This window comes from Nuphar pumila, chromosome 12 (assembly GCF_984573655.1).
Source record: "Nuphar pumila chromosome 12, dmNupPumi1.hap1.1, whole genome shotgun sequence".
Taxonomy (NCBI): Eukaryota; Viridiplantae; Streptophyta; class Magnoliopsida; order Nymphaeales; family Nymphaeaceae; genus Nuphar; species Nuphar pumila.
Genome location: NC_143260.1, coordinates 49,079,410 through 49,096,785, shown reverse-complemented (window position 1 = coordinate 49,096,785; position 17,376 = coordinate 49,079,410). Strand labels below are relative to the sequence as shown.

General features: G+C 38.7%; 1 protein-coding gene across 1 annotated transcript; it reads left to right on the top strand.

Annotated features, from left to right (window-relative positions):
- Positions 1-3,818: 3,818 nt before the first annotated feature.
- LOC149820884 (bifunctional monothiol glutaredoxin-S16, chloroplastic-like) lies at positions 3,819-16,901 on the top strand. Its single transcript, XM_089983128.1, has 2 exons — positions 3,819-4,255; positions 16,204-16,901. The coding sequence occupies exons 1-2, from the start codon at positions 3,848-3,850 to the stop codon at positions 16,705-16,707; spliced, it is 912 nt and encodes a 303-aa protein (XP_089839254.1). The 5' UTR covers positions 3,819-3,847; the 3' UTR covers positions 16,708-16,901.
- Positions 16,902-17,376: the final 475 nt, after the last annotated feature.

Genomic DNA, 17,376 nt, shown 5'->3' with positions numbered 1-17,376 from the left:
ACTACAACGCGATTTGTAGTGTATTTCATGAGTCACTATAGTGATTTGTGGTGTTGTTCAGTAAATTATTATGTGTAAATTGCTATTGTGACTTATAGTATTTTCAGTAAATCGTTGTGCGATTTACGGCATAAATCGCTACCTAAATTAGGACCAACTTGTTAAGGGCATATCTCTCTAACCGGAGATTGGATTTCAAATCCGTAAAAAACGGTATCTTTAATATTGAGTCTAATTTATTTCTGTCAATTTTCAGTAATTTTTATGGTCATTTGTTTTTCAATTTTGATTAAAAATCAGACCCCTATTATTCTGCATTATTTAAGTTGCACATATTTTTAGTTCATTTTGCGAGAGTCATATCTCCTCAATGAAATATTATTTTCCAAATCTGTAAAAAAGGTTTTCTTTCTTTATATGTCTAGTTTATATCTAAAAATTTTTATAACTGTTTATACATATTTGATATTTTAAATTTGTTAAAATTCAAAACTGGTTACAGATTAATCTTATTTAACCATGATTAAACAAAATAGTTCAGGTTTTTTATATATTTGAAATATCAAATCAATATGTAAAGTTATAAAAATTTTCAGATATAAACTAGACAAATAAAGCAAAAAAACCCTTTTTACAGATTTGAAAAATGATCTCCCATTGGGGAGACATAACTCTTGCAAAATGAACTAAAAACATGAATAACTCAAACGATATAGAGTGTGACAGGGTCTTGGTTTTCGACAAAAAATAGGTATTAAATTACCATAAAATTACTGAAAATTAACAAAAATAAACTAGACTCAATAACAAAGATGCCGTTTTTTACGGATCGGAAATCCGATCTCCGGTTAGGGAGATACGCCCTCGACATGTTGGTCTTGATTCAAATAGCGATTTACGCGTGACGACTTACTGAATAACACTACAAATTGCTATAGCCGTCACGTGTAAATCGCTATTTGAATCAAGACCAACTTGTCGGGGGCGTATCTCCCTAACCGAAGATCGGATTTTCAAGTCGTAAAAAATGTCATCTTTGTTATTGAGTCTGGTTTATTTTTGTCAATTTTCAGCAATTTTTATGGTAATTTCATACCTATTTTTTGTCGAAAACCAAGACCTTGTCACACTCTATATCGTTTGAATTACTTATGTTTTTAGTTCATTTTGAAGAGTCATGTCTCCCCAACGGAAGATCATTTTTCAAATCTGTAAAAATGTTTTTTTGCTTTATTTGTCTAGTTTATATCTGGAAATTTTTATAACTTTATATATTTATTTGATATTTCAAATATATAAAAAACCAGAACTATTTTGTTTAATCATGGTTAAATAAGATTAATCTGTAACCAGTCCTGAATTTTAACAAATTAAAAATATCAAATATGTATAAACAGTTATAAAAAATTTCAGATATAAACTAGACAAATAAAGCAAAAAAACCCTTTTTACAGATTTGAAAAATGATCTCCCGTTGAGGAGATATGACTCTTGCAAAATGAACTAAAAACATGAGTATCTAAAACGATATAGAGTGTGATAGGGTCTTGGTTTTCGACCAAAAACAGCTATGAACTTACCATAAAAATTGTTGATAATTGGCAAAAATAAACTAGACTCAATAATGAAGATGCCGCTTTTTACGGATTGGAAATCCGATCCCTGGTTAGGAAGATACGCCCCCGACAAGTTGGTCTTGATTCAAATAACGATTTACGCGTGACGGCTATAGCGATTTGTAGTGTTATTCAGTAAGCCGTCACGCGTAAATCGCTATTTGAATCAAGACCAACTTGTCGGGGGCGTATCTTCCTAACCGGAGATCGGATTTCCGATCCGTAAAAAGCGGCATCTTCGTTATTGAGTCTAGTTTATTTATGCTAATTATCAACAATTTTTATGGTAAGTTCATAGCTGTTTTTGGTCGAAAACCAAGACCCTATCACACTCTATATCGTTTTAGATACTCAGGTTTTTAGTTCATTTTGCAAGAGTCATATCTCACCAATGGGAGATCATTTTATAAATCTGTAAAAAGGTTTTTTTTTATTTGTCTAGTTTATATCTGGAATTTTTTATAACTTTATATATTTATTTGATATTACAATTTTTTAAAAAACTAGAACTGTTTTGTTTAATCATGGTGAAATAAGATTAATCTGTAACCAGTCTCGAATTTTAATAAATTTAAAATATCAAATATGTATAAAAAGTTATAGAAATTTTTAGATATAAACTAGACAAATAAAAGACGAAAATCTTTTTTGCAGATTTGGAAAATGATCTCCCGTTGGAGAGATATGACTCTTGCAAAATGAACTAAAAACCCGTGCAACTCAAATAATGCAGAATAATAAGGGTTTGGTGTTTAATCAAAATGGGGAATGGAATGACCATAAAAATTGTTGAAAATTGTCATAAATAAGTTAGACTCAATAAGAAAGGCACAATTTTTTACGGATTTGAAATCCGATCTCTATAACAGGTTCATTTTCTGAAATTGAACAATAACTTTCAGAAGTCACCATCTTCAAACCAGAAAAAAAGAACAAAAAAATCGTAGGAAAGGGTGTTACGAAAACCTTTAGCAAGAAACAACCGAAGAAAACATGAGCATCACGATTAAACAAAACACTTTATTACAGCGAGGGAAGCCCCCAAACCCCCCTTCTGTAGGGGCAAAATCTCTGAATCTGGCTCCACAACTTATTAAGTTGAATGATGCTACCCACACCGGTGGGAACCCCAAACCCCCCTCCTGTAAGGGCAAAATCTCTGAATCAGGCTACACAACTCATCAAGTTGAACCATGCTACAGTCAGTGTGCAGGTCAGTCGATGCTTGCTGGAGCAGTGTAGGATCGTCTGTTGGATGTGCACAGAAGCAGAAAGAGAAGGGAGAGAGAGAGGGTTGATGTTTATGGCTTTCTCCAGGGGGATTCCTTTCTCAGATAATCCTGCAGTGCAGAGACTTTCTGAATGAAGGACATGTTTGTTCTTTTTTTGAACCGTTTGTTTTCTTTTTTTTGAATGAACATTTTTGTCATTTTCTCAAACCGTCGTTTTATGGCAAGAATAGCAAGAAAGGGTACTTAAGTCTTTGCAACAACACCAAAGTCTGATGCAAAGTTATGTCAACATACACAGGAATACAAGCCCCATGTGCGTAAATACGTGGCGCTCATTCATCCCCCCGAACACAGACATGGGATTCAGTGAATCATCGGGGGAGAACATACACCACCCTCTCAAGGAAGCACAATTTTGACAAGCAAGTCGTGCGATATAGTGTTTTTGTTTCAGCTGATTGGAGTATCGAGTTGGGAGTGCATATGATGATGCAAAGTTTGATTGAGGAGTGTTTTATTTTTCTTTTTTCTTACCAGGACAAGGAAGTTGATGTCAATGGATTGGATATCCAATATCTGATTAGATTTGGAATCCATATTAGTCCGGTTAAGAAAACTGAAGCTGATTAGAAATGGAACTCGGGTTCAGTAAAAGGATTTCATGACCGAACCCAACAGACAAGATTTCAACGGATATCCAAACCCGATCACATGTAATTTTTTTTGGATTCGTTTTTAGATTGTTCTCATCTGAATGCGAATCCGATTAGCTAATATCCTATTGCTTGGATTTGGTATTGTCTGTATCTAAACCGAATCCGAACCGTTCAGTACGAACCCAGGGGCTGGGGTTATGTCATGGGTGATGATTCATCGCATCCAACGGTTGTGAGGGACATATGACGGCCCTGCCAATGTGGGTTCCATCTCTTGATAAGCCTAAAAGCTCCGGAGAAGGGCAAGGTGTGAGTCGCCACCAACTCTCAGTTCCAAAGAAGCATGGCAACCACGAGCAGCCCTTCCCTCCTTCTAAGCTCTCCGAAATCAACGCGGGCGTCCTTCTCCCCCAAAGTGACAAAAAACCTGGGCTCCCTCCCCACTTACGCTTTCTCTTTGCGGAAACCCTCAAGAACCCCATCAGTCTGCGCCAAGCCCACAGGCCTGTGGCCGGGGCTCGCACGACCCAGAAGGGCCTTTCCGGTGACAGTAAGGGCAGTTCGAAAGCTGGGAGAGTTGGAGGCCATAGCAATAGACCAGCAGCAGCAAGAGGCGATCCCGTCCCAGTCGGGCGTGTATGCGGTTTATGACAAGGAAGGGGCCCTTCAGTTCATCGGGATATCCAGGAACATCTCCACCAGCATCTCAACCCACCTAAAAACCGTTCCTCACCTCTGCGGTTCCCTCAAGGTACTCATTCCATTCACTGGTGAAAGTTCACCCCTCATTGCTCGTTTTGTTTCTTCATTGTTTTCTTTATCTAATTTCCCCTTCCTATCCTAACGCATTGGCATTGCGCCGGAGCGTCCTCTGAATTATATAAATAAATCCATTATTGTTATTAATTTTTGCTTTATATAAAATATGTCCCTCTTTCATTCTTAGCACTACTCTCTCTCTCTCTCTCACTTACATATTGTGTGTGTGTTGTGATGTGAATAGTTTTACCCTTGTTTTGAATTTTTTTATCCCTATTTCATAATTTTTAGCTTCAATCCTTTCAAATATCTTACTCATCTTGATACCATTTTAATCATGATAATTATAACTAAAAATAAACTTCTTCTTTCCCTTTCTTTGTCTATATTCATCAATAGATGAAATTGGACAAGATGATTCCTTGGATTATCTTTCTCGCATTTCCTCAAATTCAAATGGTATAAAAAGGTGTTCGTTTACTTTTTCTTTACAGCATCATTTTATTTAGTATGATATATATATATATATATATATATATATATATATATATATATATATATATATATATATATATATATATATATATATATGTGTGTGTGTGTGTGTGTGTGTGTGTGTGTGTGTGTGTGTGTGTGTGTGTGTGTGTGTCGGCTGAGGGATAGGTGCGGATGTTTGTATGGTGTGAATGTTATTAGGTTTCAAATAGTCGGGTGCAGCATAATCGTAGATAACCCTGATCTACCTTCTCCGCGTGTTATTGATGGAAGAAAGACTATCCTGATTCTGCAAGAGGTTTACGATATGAAAAAGGCTAGATTTGCGTATTCCTTGGTCTGTAAATGGGACACAAGACCCATGGAAAGAGAATTTTATATTTTTGAGCTGTGTAAGAAGTGGAAGCTCAACACAAAGCCATCCATTTTGTCGCGCTGCCGAACATTGAATTTCTGGTGCGATTTGAGAACAAAGAAGGCATGTCTGTTCTTCGTCGGGGCCCTTGGGCACTTGCGGGTCGAACTCTACTGATGGAGCAATGAGATGGTGTTGGTATTCCTAAATTTCATGGATTACGCTCAGTCCCCGTGTGGGTTCAAGTGTTGGACCTTCCTCTGGCTATCTGGTGCAATGATGTTTTTGTTCTCATTGTGTTGGATGGTAAGCTGGTCACTGTTGATGAGCTTACCTTTGCAATGGTGTGATTCCATTTCGCTAGAATTCTTCTTGAGTTACAAGTTAACGTGGAGCAACTAGAATCTGTCTATTATGCTTGGAGGTTCATTCACAGGTGATATTAGATTTGAATATGAGTCCGTTACTATGGTGTGTGGTCGATGCCAATCTCGATCACATGGCACGGATCACTGTCCCAACCATGATTCTGCTGATGCTACTAATTCCAAGAGTTTCATATGATGGATGCAGAAGAAGAAATCTACTAAAGTATATGTTCCTAAATCGGTAAATCAACCCACCTCTAATCCGTTTGATATTCTTGATTTGTGGAGGAGGAGGAACAACATGAAGAAGTGTTGCACCAGCATGTGGATGAGGTGATTCAACATGAAAAGGAGGAGCCAGTTATTGAACAGATTGTAGATGTCTAGATGATATCCCATTGATCCCCTAGAGTGCTTCTCTCTTGGAGAATGCTGAGGGACATGTCACTCGGGCTGTGGGTGATGTTGCTGAACCAGAATTGAATTCATCTTTGGTGGAGGACCAACATGGGTCTATTGTTGGAGATGATGCCAAGTTGCCAACATTGGGGCTGCAGGTTGTTCTGGTGATGACGGTGAATCGACTGACCTTGTTTTGGGCCAAATTTTGATGGAGGTTGTTCCTAGGGAATCAATTAGTAGAGTCATAGGACACTTCACTTACCACACGTATCCTGTGTCAACACGTTGACACACACACCATGACACTTCATGGATATTGTTAAAATTGTGTCGAACATAGTCAAAGTCATGTGCTTAACCTTATCTATTCCCTTTTGTGATCTTGATTATTTGTTTTGTATTTACTTGTGTTTTCTGTTTTAAATTTACCATTTCATACATTAGATTTCCTTGTCAACTTAGGTTTATTCTTTATTATTTTAATCACAATGATTTAGAAATGTTACTCAAGAGCTTATACTAAGATGATATTCATACTTTATTGCATCATAATTTTACAAAAATTGCATGTCATACCAAGTGTGTTTACATCATTGCATCGTGTTCCATATGTACCCGTGCCTATGTGGCAGGGTTGTAAATATTTGCAAAGGAATCTAAAAATCAATGGTTCATATTGCATCTAAATTTTATAACAAAAATTTCATGTTTTCTTGTTGAAATAGTTCAATCCAATGCTTTTTCTTTTTCTGGTAAAAAAGTACAGATAAACACATCTAAGGATGTAAATGATTCAGATTCGGGTTGGATGTAGCCAATATCAAATCTGACTAATCAGACTCGGATTTGGATGGAAAAAGCCGTATAATGCCATGCCCTTCTCACTATATATAATTACCATCTTTTCTATATGATGTGCTAATAAACACATCACATTAGTGGCATCTCAATCATACCATAAAGTCTGAGCAAAAGAAACCCATCTAATTTGTCAGTTACCTCTTAGCAAACATCAAAATCTTTAACATGTCAATGTAACTCCTACAAAAATAGGAAGAAAAAGGGCCTAGTTTGTAAAACCCGAAAAAAAATATACAACTTGGATTCGGGTCGGATCCGGACCCGACCCGGACCTAATGGCCCTCGTGTCTTTTAAAGACAGCGAGGCAAAGGAGGGAGGTTTCTCGAAACCTCCTTCCCCTCTGCTCTCTCGTCTCTCTCCTCCGACCGCCTCTCCCATTCTCCTTGCGTCTGCCGAGTAGCCGCCACCGACGACCCCCCCTACGGCAAACTCCCTCCGGCGACCCCTAGGTACGCACCTTCCTCTTCCCCTTTTCTTTTCTTTTCTTTTCTTTCTCTTTCGTTCTTCCCCCCCTTTTCCTTGGAGAGCCGACAGGAGGCCGACGACCCCCTGTCGTGCTTTCCCCCTCCCTCTTTGCGTTTTCTTCATGCCAGGGAGGGGTTGAGCCCCCTCCCTACGTTCTCTTGTTGCAGGGAAGGGGCAAAGCCCTTCCCTGCACTCCAGTGGCTAAGGGAGGGGTCAAGCCCCCCTCCTTGTGCCATTATTGGGAGGGGAGGGGTTGAGCCCCCCTCCCTGCTCCTTACTCTCCGTGTGGCCACGAGAGGGGTCGAACCCCCTCCATGTGCCCACTTTTAGCAGGGGAGAGGTCGAACCCCTCCCTGCTCCCTGTTACGGCAGGGGAGGGGGTCGAGCCCCCTCCCTGTACCCCCTGTATACAAGGGAGGGGCTGAGCCCCTTCCCTGCGTACCCTTTGACAGGGATGGGGCCAAGCCCCTCCCTGTGCACTCGTTTTGTAGGGGAGGGGACGAGCCCCTCCTCGTTTTGTAGGGGAGGGGACGAGCCCCTCCCTGCAACCTTAGTTTGGCGGGGGAGGGGCCAAGCCCCCTCCCTGCGCCTTCTCCTTCTAGTAGGCAGGGGCGTCGCCCCTACCTTCGCTAATTTCGGCAGGCAGGGGCGAAGCCCCTTGTCTCCCCTCTTTGCTTTTTGGTTGGCAGGGGCAGAGCCCCCTTCCTCTCCCTCGGCATCAGGCAGGGGCAGGGGACAAGTCCCTGCCTCCTTGCATGTTCGACAGATAGGGGCGAAGCCCCATGCCTCCCTTTTGTTGTTGACAGGCAGGGGCTTTGCCCCTGCCTCTCTTCTACTTTGTCAAGTAGGGGCACAACCCTGCCTGCCCTCGCTTTCTGAGGGCAGGGGTGCAACCCTCTGCCTCCTCGTAGTTTGCTGACAGTAGGGGCTCGCAGCCTCTGCCCTTGCTTCTTGCGCTTATAGCAGGTGCGCAAGGGCACGATGCCCCTGCCTTTGTTTCCTTCACGTTAGGTCAACGACAGTGCCCTCGACCTTTTGTTTTTGGTGTTTAGCTTGCTAAGACTGTCACTTTTGCAGCTCGTACGATGGATCCCGCTCGCGTTCCGCGACCTGAGCCATCAATTGTTTACACCCGCAGGCGCGAGCAAGCTTGCAACTCTCCAAGGTAAGAGAAGATTGCACGAAGGACTTGGATAATTGAATTGAGTTCAATTAACTAAAAAAGATAATTAAATAAATATATATGCATATATATATTTATACAAGTACACATTTAACTCAAGGACGTGGTTTCACGATCCTTGTCTTTTAATTTCTATCAGTCTTTACTTTGCCGTCGCGCTTTGGGCCCAGCCTTTGCATTTGCACTCTTGCTCACAGTCTTTACCTTGTCGTCGCGTTTTGCGCCCAGGCTTCTGCTTTTGCAAATGTTTTGTTACTACCTTGCCATTACAGATGACGCTCAGGTTTTCGCTCATTGCATGTGCTATAAAGGCATCCTCGTGGAGGATGCAAAGGCATTTACCGCTCTCCCTCTTGCGACAAGAGTTGAGTCGAGGGCTTAACGATACATCCTCGTATAAGGAGATGGATACCTCGCAAGGATCCTGGCTTTTCGAGTGAGCAGCTCTACAAAGTAGACTTGAGATTTTAGGGAGCTGCGCAAAAGCATCAATGACTGCCCAAATCGAAGTATTTGAAAGAATGTGATTGGCTGGTTCTGTTCGTCTATTCAACATATCTCGAGTAACTTCGAATTGGGGTTTGAGCGAACTTCTTAGCGGGGGCTTCTGTTGAGAAACCCGTATCCCGTCTATCGAGGCCGGTATCGAGTCATGCGAGGCATGTAGATACCTCGATAGCGGATGAGATTCCAGAAAATCGCATGCCAAATGTTGGCACAAGCTGTTGACTCTTTTAAAAGATAAAGAATGTCAAAAGTAAAGTTTGAGAAACATTACATCTTTGTGAAACACTTTTGTTGAGGCTTCTATTGAGGAACTATACCCCTTTCATCCTAGAATACTTGTAGTCGTGCACTACACGCTAGTACTGCGATGATCGGATGAGACGGTCTTGCGACCTCGAACAGTGCTAAATGTACAATTGTAAACACATAAAAATGGGATCGCCTTCATAGGTAAGATGCTCATTTGGTTAAAAGACCAGAGCATATAGAATGAGTCGTCAGTTAATTTACCCTTGACGCACTCATTCGCCCTTGTGTTTCTGTCAGGGGAGATGATGTATTGGTACAAAACTCCAATGGACAGGTTGTTAACTACCATCCCACGGGCAAAGATCCGACCTCCCCAGTCATTGGAGTTAGGGAAAGGGATTACCAGACATTATCCTAGTTGGTAGATCCCATGAACTTCTGCAGAAGTTGGATGCATCCGTTGCCAAGTACTTGCCTTTGGGGAATCCTCTCTCGGCTAAAGTCGTCCCCTTAGGAGCGGACTCAACTAGCTATTTAGGTTATTGAAAATACATAGAATAACAGACGCCCAAACTAGTTTCTGTTGTTTCTACGTTTTGTCAGCGCGTACCCGCAGGCCAGTAATATCGAAACATAAAGTCTGTTCACACTGGTAGATGGGTCATAAGACTTGCTAGTTGCGTGGGAGTTCACAGCTTACGATCAAATGGATCGTCATGTTGCGTTTGACAGTTGCACTGCTTACTTACTTTGAACTGCTTACTTGCTTTGTACTGCATACCTGTTTAACTGCTGATCTGTTTTAAACTGCTTAGCATGCTGAATTAAATGCTCTTAATTTAGTTTTCTGTAGTCTCTCTTGTGCATCTACTATTTTTTCGCGAAACTAACCCATTCTATGGGTACAAGTGATGATTAGGTACACCACGGGCGATGGCGCGATGACAAGATGACTTCAAGATTTTTTTTTCCTGCTCTTAGCTCGCATCCTGGATGTTTTTGGGTTTTGTCACGGATTTTTCTTTGAATATCCGAAGTTTGTACTAGTTGAGAACTTCTTTTAATGAAAGTGGTTTTTCCAAGTGTTTTGCAAGTTATATGGATTGTGAGTTTTGGTTCTTTAGCTAATGTGCCCAAAGTTGTCAGCTTGCCTTTCTAAATTCAACAAAAGAATTATCTTTCATTGATTTCATAAACAAACTCTGAAAAGTAAGAGTTCTTTCTAGTCTCTTGCCTGTTTTCTGAAAGGCTTGCAAGTTTGAAATTTTGTGGCGTTACATAGTCGGCACTAAATTCTAATTATGTTCTTTAGTGTTGACTCCAAACTCACAATGTCAACCTTTCCATGCAGTCTCTCGAACTGAGCTTTCTTTTGTCAGTGATATGAGTATACATTTGCAGTCTGATTAGCCAATGATTTGGGAATCAAATCAATTTCTTTTGCAGCTACCTTTTCTTTGGTGAAGTAGTGTTCAATTTCAATGTGTTTCATTTTAGCATGATATGTGGGATATTATGCAAGCTGAATCACACATTGACCATTACATGCAAGAAAAGCTGGATAATCTGCCTTCTGCCCCTAAGTTGAATCCTGAACTGCCATACTAGTTCGTCCACACCCAGTACCTGTAAAAAGAAAGTGAAATTGTCAACTACTTACAGCGCTATTGTTGCATGATAAATCAAAGCAAAAACAAAAGCATAATGTATGCATGTATGTTCAACATCACTGACAACACACATACTTGAAGCTTGCTAACTTTTCAAGGAATAATATTAGTATATAAAATAGAATGTAATCCTGAGTATTCGAGAAATATTCAAGTGTGGTCATACTGGATTTTGCTGCATAAGTAATATCAGTGTAGTCCAAGTATGTCGGTTTTCTTTTCCTTGTACAAATTAAGATCTTCTAACATTTTCTTTCTTTATTCAGCTTCAAATTAGGTTCTATAGGTGTTTTCATAAGCTTACACCCATTCATACCATAATCCATGTTTGTTTAGCCAAAAAAACAACCATTCATAACTTCAGTTAATTTAATACTAAGAAAATACTTCAGTTCATTGAAATCCTTCATTTCAAAATGAATAAACGATTGAAATCTAATGTGCGTCCTTAGTAGTCTAAATTCATTGACACATAGAAGAACAACAGTATAACCAACAAAATTCATTTTCTCAAAGAAAGTAGGATCAACAAAAGAAGCACACTACAAAGTAATAAGTACTATGCCATTTCTTTTTTATACTGCATAATCGACAAAGATCATTTTCATGATCAAACTAGGATCAACAAAGGCACACTGAAAAGTAACTACTCTGCTATTTCTTTTTTATACTATGCTTTAGGTACTTGCTTAAGACTATTGAGTGTTCTCCTAAGTTTAGACATTCTCAGGATTAGAGGGGTCAATAGAACTTGTTGGTTGCTCCATGTAAATATCTTTGCCAAGTTTACTATGCAAGAAAACATTTGCAACATCCATTTTCCATCAATACCATTCACAACTAGCAGTCAACGAAATCAGTAGATCTTTCACAGAAGCCAATCTAGCAATAAAACTAAAAATCACATCAAAATCTACACAAATTTCTTAGAATCTAATTCTTATAATGATGCTAAGTGCATTGATGTTCACAAAGCTGATATAATAAAAGAGATGAAGACACTTGAGAAGAATGAAACTTGAGGTCTAATGCTTTTATTAGATAAAGTTAAACCTGTTCTTGCAAATGGGCATATAAAGTAAAATATATTGATGATAATGTAGTATAAAAGATTATTTACCAAGTTGGAGTAATGACCTTAGAGTCAAAACCAATGAGAATGTTAGAATCTAGTGTTGACTAGGTCCATTTATTGTTAAACGATTGTACTCTTTTTGTATATATATATATATATATTGTTGTGTATGTAAACTGAAATACCCATCAAGGGTATTTCAGTCATTTCCCATTGTAATAGGGGTCAGCCCATTAGGGGCTGACTTTATATTTTTTGTATATTCTTCTTCTTTTATTTTATTTTATTTTTTTATAGTCAATATGACTTGGGACAGCCCAACTAGTCGTTGGGCTAGTCCCAAGACTCCCAACGATCATATTTATGACCGTTGGGGGCTGGCCTATGTCACAGGGATTCAGCCAACCAGGTACCGAACTCGCGTCGACGCGACGTTGATGGGGGTGCGGCACCCGGTGCGATCAACCCGACCCTAGGTGCGGTCAATGCACCCAGGGTCATTTACGTCCAACTTTTGGACTTAAAAAAAAACTTGCCTGATGAAATGGGCTGAGGAGAGGAGGATTAGGGGCAATTTTTGTTTGCCCTAATCCTCCTGACTTCTCCTCCCGACCTCTCGTCCTGAAACCGACTCTGCGATTTCCCAACCCCGATGCCGGCAACGACCTCTCCTCCTGAAGCCAACACTGTGACCCGTCTCCCGACCCCAACACCGGCGACGACCTCGAACTTCCGGTACGTATTGTCTCTCTCATTCTCTCCTTCAATCTCTCTCTCCGGAACTGTTTCAATCCTCTCGAGTTTCCGGTAGGACCGGTACATACAGATGAATTCAGAGAGCGGACAGTATGAAGATCTGAATGGAAGAATCAGATCTAACAATATGCGACTGGAATATATTTTTTTTAAGGAAAACTCCCTTTTTTGGGGGTAAAGGAAAACAATAAGATATAATGATTCTGCAGATCTGATGTGTTCTTGTTGATAAGAATCACGTCAGATCTGGACTGGATAAAAGGGGGCAATATATGGTGGCGATAAGAGTAATAATAATAAAAGGAAGGAGCAGGACAATATATATATATATATATATATATATATATATATATATATATATATATATATATTTGACAGGGATAGAGATCAGATCTGAACTGACATTAATCTGATCTCCTAACCAAACACAGAAAGAGGATCACAATAAGAAATAAAGTAACGAAGATTGATTTTGAGAAGAAAAAGAAAGAAAAGAAATCTTTTGAGAAAGAAAAGGAAAAAGTTGATTTTGAGATGGAAACAAGGGAGAAATCTGGAAGAAGCAATATGTAATCAGCAGCTCTGATTTGAGATGGTCTTATCCTCGCCCCGCTCTGATACCATGTGAGAAATCGCACCCCGGAAGTACCTTGCTCTGCAATACAGGTTAAAGAGAGAAAGGAAGAAGAGAAAGGGAAAGTCGTGAGCAGCAAAAGGGTCGTGTATCACTGTTCACACCCTATTATATATATATATATATATATATATATATATATCACAAAGTACAAAGATACCCCTGAGTACAAAAGATTTTACAAACAATCAAATAATTACAAATACATCCTTGGTCGTATTTCTTAACACGTTCGGGGCTGGCCCAATCTCTAGTTGGGCTGCCCCTTTTGTCTTATTCTTTAGTCTTCTTCTTGTGTCTTCTCTTTTGTCTATATAAGGGGATCTTCCCCATTGTAATATGTATGCTTTTCTAAGCATTTTGTTAATGTAAAACATATTATATTTTTTACTTATGAGTTGTTAGTGTGTTTCTCCTTGTGAGAGTGTGTTTCATAAGTGACCACTTTGCTTTTTGTGATCCATTGTAGCCTTAGTGACACTCTATTGTGATTTTGTTGGTTTTGTTACATTTATGTCTAGTGTTAGGTTGCTTATCATGGGCATGCAAACAGTAGGAGTCACTAATAAGGGTATTATACTTTTCGGTAAGACTATTGTAATTTATGTCTTTGTAATGTTTATCAACAAGTTGTATATCAAGTATAAAATAGTATTTGTTTTTTCTTTGCAAATGGTTATATAAAGTAAAGCATATTGACAATGATTCAGTTTGAGAGTTTGTGCTGTGAACTTTAACATAATGACGAGTCAAACACTAAGGTGGAGCAGTAGAGTTTAATGTTGACTGAGTCATTTTATGTCCATATGTGATTCGGGTTATGTTGGAAAAAAGTTAACGTTTTTTGTATTGTTATTGGTACGTAAATAGCAAGTCATTAGTGAGGGCATACACCTTTTGATAAGACCATGGTAGGTTTGTCTCCTTCAATGTTACTAGATAGTTTAACGTCCCGTCCATATGGCCGGGCCTAGTAAATTCATGTTTATATTAATATTTTTATTTCAAATAAGATGAATAAAAGCATATAAACATGTATGTGTTTAAAACACACTATATTATATATTTGTTTAAAATATACAGCTAAATAAACTAAAAGCAAATAAATACCTTTTTTACTGTATATTTAATTTCAAACATTCAACTAAAAAACTAAAGCAAATAACCATTGTAGAAAAGATTGTAAATAAATACCTTTTTTATACGGCTTACTGTATATTTAATTTAAAACATACAACTAAGAAAACTAAAGCAAATAACCATTGTATAAAAAGATTGTCTTATCTTGTTTACTTATCCTTCTAATGAGAAAAAATTAAAAACAGAAAATTTTAGTTACCAAATTAAAAGGTAAACAAAAAAGATAAGAACATGAACATACCATTAGTAAAGGGAGTCAAACCAATTTTGATGAGAGGGAGTTGCATGCTACAATTAGAGAGATGTATCCATCCATCTAATGAAAGAAAGCAAAGGACCGAAAAATGGTAATTTAGATATAGTTACTATGTTAAAAGATAAAAAGAAGAAAGCAACTTGCCATGGTTAAAAGGTGAAACGAAAGACAAACAGTTTCAGAACAGAATTGATCAAATGCTGACAAATATATAGGTGGTGGAGGATTTGTTTTTTTGATAGGGGTCATGCATTAATCAATTATGACAGAAAATAATGGTGGTAACTAAAATAACTAACAAGGAGAGAGTGGGAGCACATTTTGAAGAGAGAGAGATGTTTTGGATATGGCAATGAAGAGATTTTATTTGAGGGAGGGGGCCCAGTTACAAATGGTAACTTCTAAGTTTTGAAAAAATTACAAAATTCCATAAAATTACAAAATTCTATGTAACACTTTTTGTTTTTAAAAAATTATATGCAAATGACCAAACGAATGTAAACTGACATTCTCAAAATACATTACAAGTACACCAATTAAAAAGAGTTATAAACCATCTACTGTTTTGCACCTATGACCTTCACTTCTGCTTTTATAATATTTAGGATATAGCATTAGTTTATCGCAAGGCTTTTCTCTTAATTTTGCTATGCGTGCCATGAGTATGGCATGACTTGTATGATGCTCAGTGTGATTATTAGCTGTGGAGTATATAAAACACTCAGGTTCATTAGCTATGTGGAGTATATAAAACACTCGGGTTCATCCCAACAATTCTTACTCAGGGCTCCTCTCTTATTGGGAGAGTCAGCAATACTCCACTTCAAACTTCGCTGTTCTTGGTTTTGAAACTAGGAAAAAGCATTGGAAATTCTTCTAATTCCCTATTTTCACAATAATTCTAGGTCATTTGACCTAACTAGATTTCCGTCCAATCTGTCCAGGTATCCATTTTGATGAAATGCTAAATACCAAAGATTGCAAAGATCTGAATAATCATAGGTAAAATGTTCTGTGATTTGGTTGGAACTGGTGAATATTTTAACTGAGAATTCTTTCTAACTGAATTTTGAACGTCTTTTCTTCATCCAAAATCTGATCCGTTATAGCCAAAAGTAGGTTTGGCTTGGTGGAGAGACTGCATGCACGCATACCAAGTTGTCCTAAACTTCCAGTAGACCTTCCTCTGTCGAGGCTGGCTTTGTTGAACCCAAGTTAGTTTACGGGTTGAGAGCTGGTGTCACATTGGGTATATTTCTCAGGGTATGGATCATATATATACATTTTAATCTGGCTCGTTATATTTGAAGAATCCAGGGTTTTGGGTGACTGCATCAGAGCCTGTGAGGGAGGATTCAACTCGGCTGCAGATGCAGCTGGATTCAGTAGAGTCCAACCCATTTTAGGGCCGTAATTCTTCTATTCTGGCAGGTTTCCAAGTTTTTTCTGCTAGTATGTATAATGTATGCAGTTGTTTGCACTGTATGACTTGTTTGAAAACAATAAATGCAATTTCATCCCAGGTAGGCATATTGGAGGAACAGGACCGATCTGCACTGATCGACGCGTGGAAGTCATGGATGGAAGAGCACATTGCAGAAACGGGGAAGGTCCCACCAGGGAATGAATCGGGCGATACAACATGGGTGCGTCAGCCAGCTAAGACCAAACCCGACCTTCGGCTCACACCGGGCCGTGGGAAACAATTGACAGTGCCATTGGAAGAGTTGATCGACAAGCTGGTGAAGGAGACTGAGGTGGTGGTGTTCATCAAAGGGACAAGAAATGCTCCTCAGTGCGGTTTCTCACAGAGGGTGCTTGCAATTCTCAACTCTCATGGTGTTGATTACGAGAGCATCAACATTCTTGACGAAGAGTACAACTTCGGCCTGAGGGAGGCACTCAAGACGTACAGCAACTGGCCCACCTTCCCCCAGGTCTTTGTTAAAGGTGAATTGATTGGTGGGGCTGACATCCTCACCTCCATGGCTGAGAATGGTGAATTAGCTTCGCTTTTCAACAAATAACAGCTCCCAATTCTTTTCCAGTTATATACTAGTTTTCATCTTGTTGTGTTGTTACAGTTCCAGAGAGACAGAGAGAGAGAGAGAGAGAGAGAGAGAGAGAGAGAGAGAGATGATGATGATTATCATCATAATTGTTCCTGGATATAAACAAGTTTAATGAAGATTATGTTCAAATTCATTTTTCTTACTTGTCATGTTTGAGTTTTTATCAATGTGTTAAGTGAAGGTTGTTTTTATTTGTCCTGGGAGAAACGTGCTGGCTATTTCAAGGCTACAATCTTTTCAAAATGAGATATTTTTAAAACCCTTATTTTAAGACATTGTGTTTTTTGTATATTATTATGACAAACAAGACAAACATAATAAATATATAGATATGTTTCTGAAAGGTTCTTAAAAAAAAAATTAATTGTTGGAAGCTTTTTATTTTTGATAGGAGGTTGGAAGGTTTTCCTTGAGAAGATTTTTCCATTGTCTTCAAAGCCACCAAGGAAAACATAAATCATAAGAGTTTGAGAAAGAATTTGGGCTTAAAAATTAGCATCTTACAGAATACTTTGTTCTACTTACCATTTGTGGCTCAACAAGTGATTTTCGTTTCTGATTAATGATATGCTAGCTTTGACAAATGGGTAAAAGATGGTGACGCGACAGCATGTAAAGTAGGGC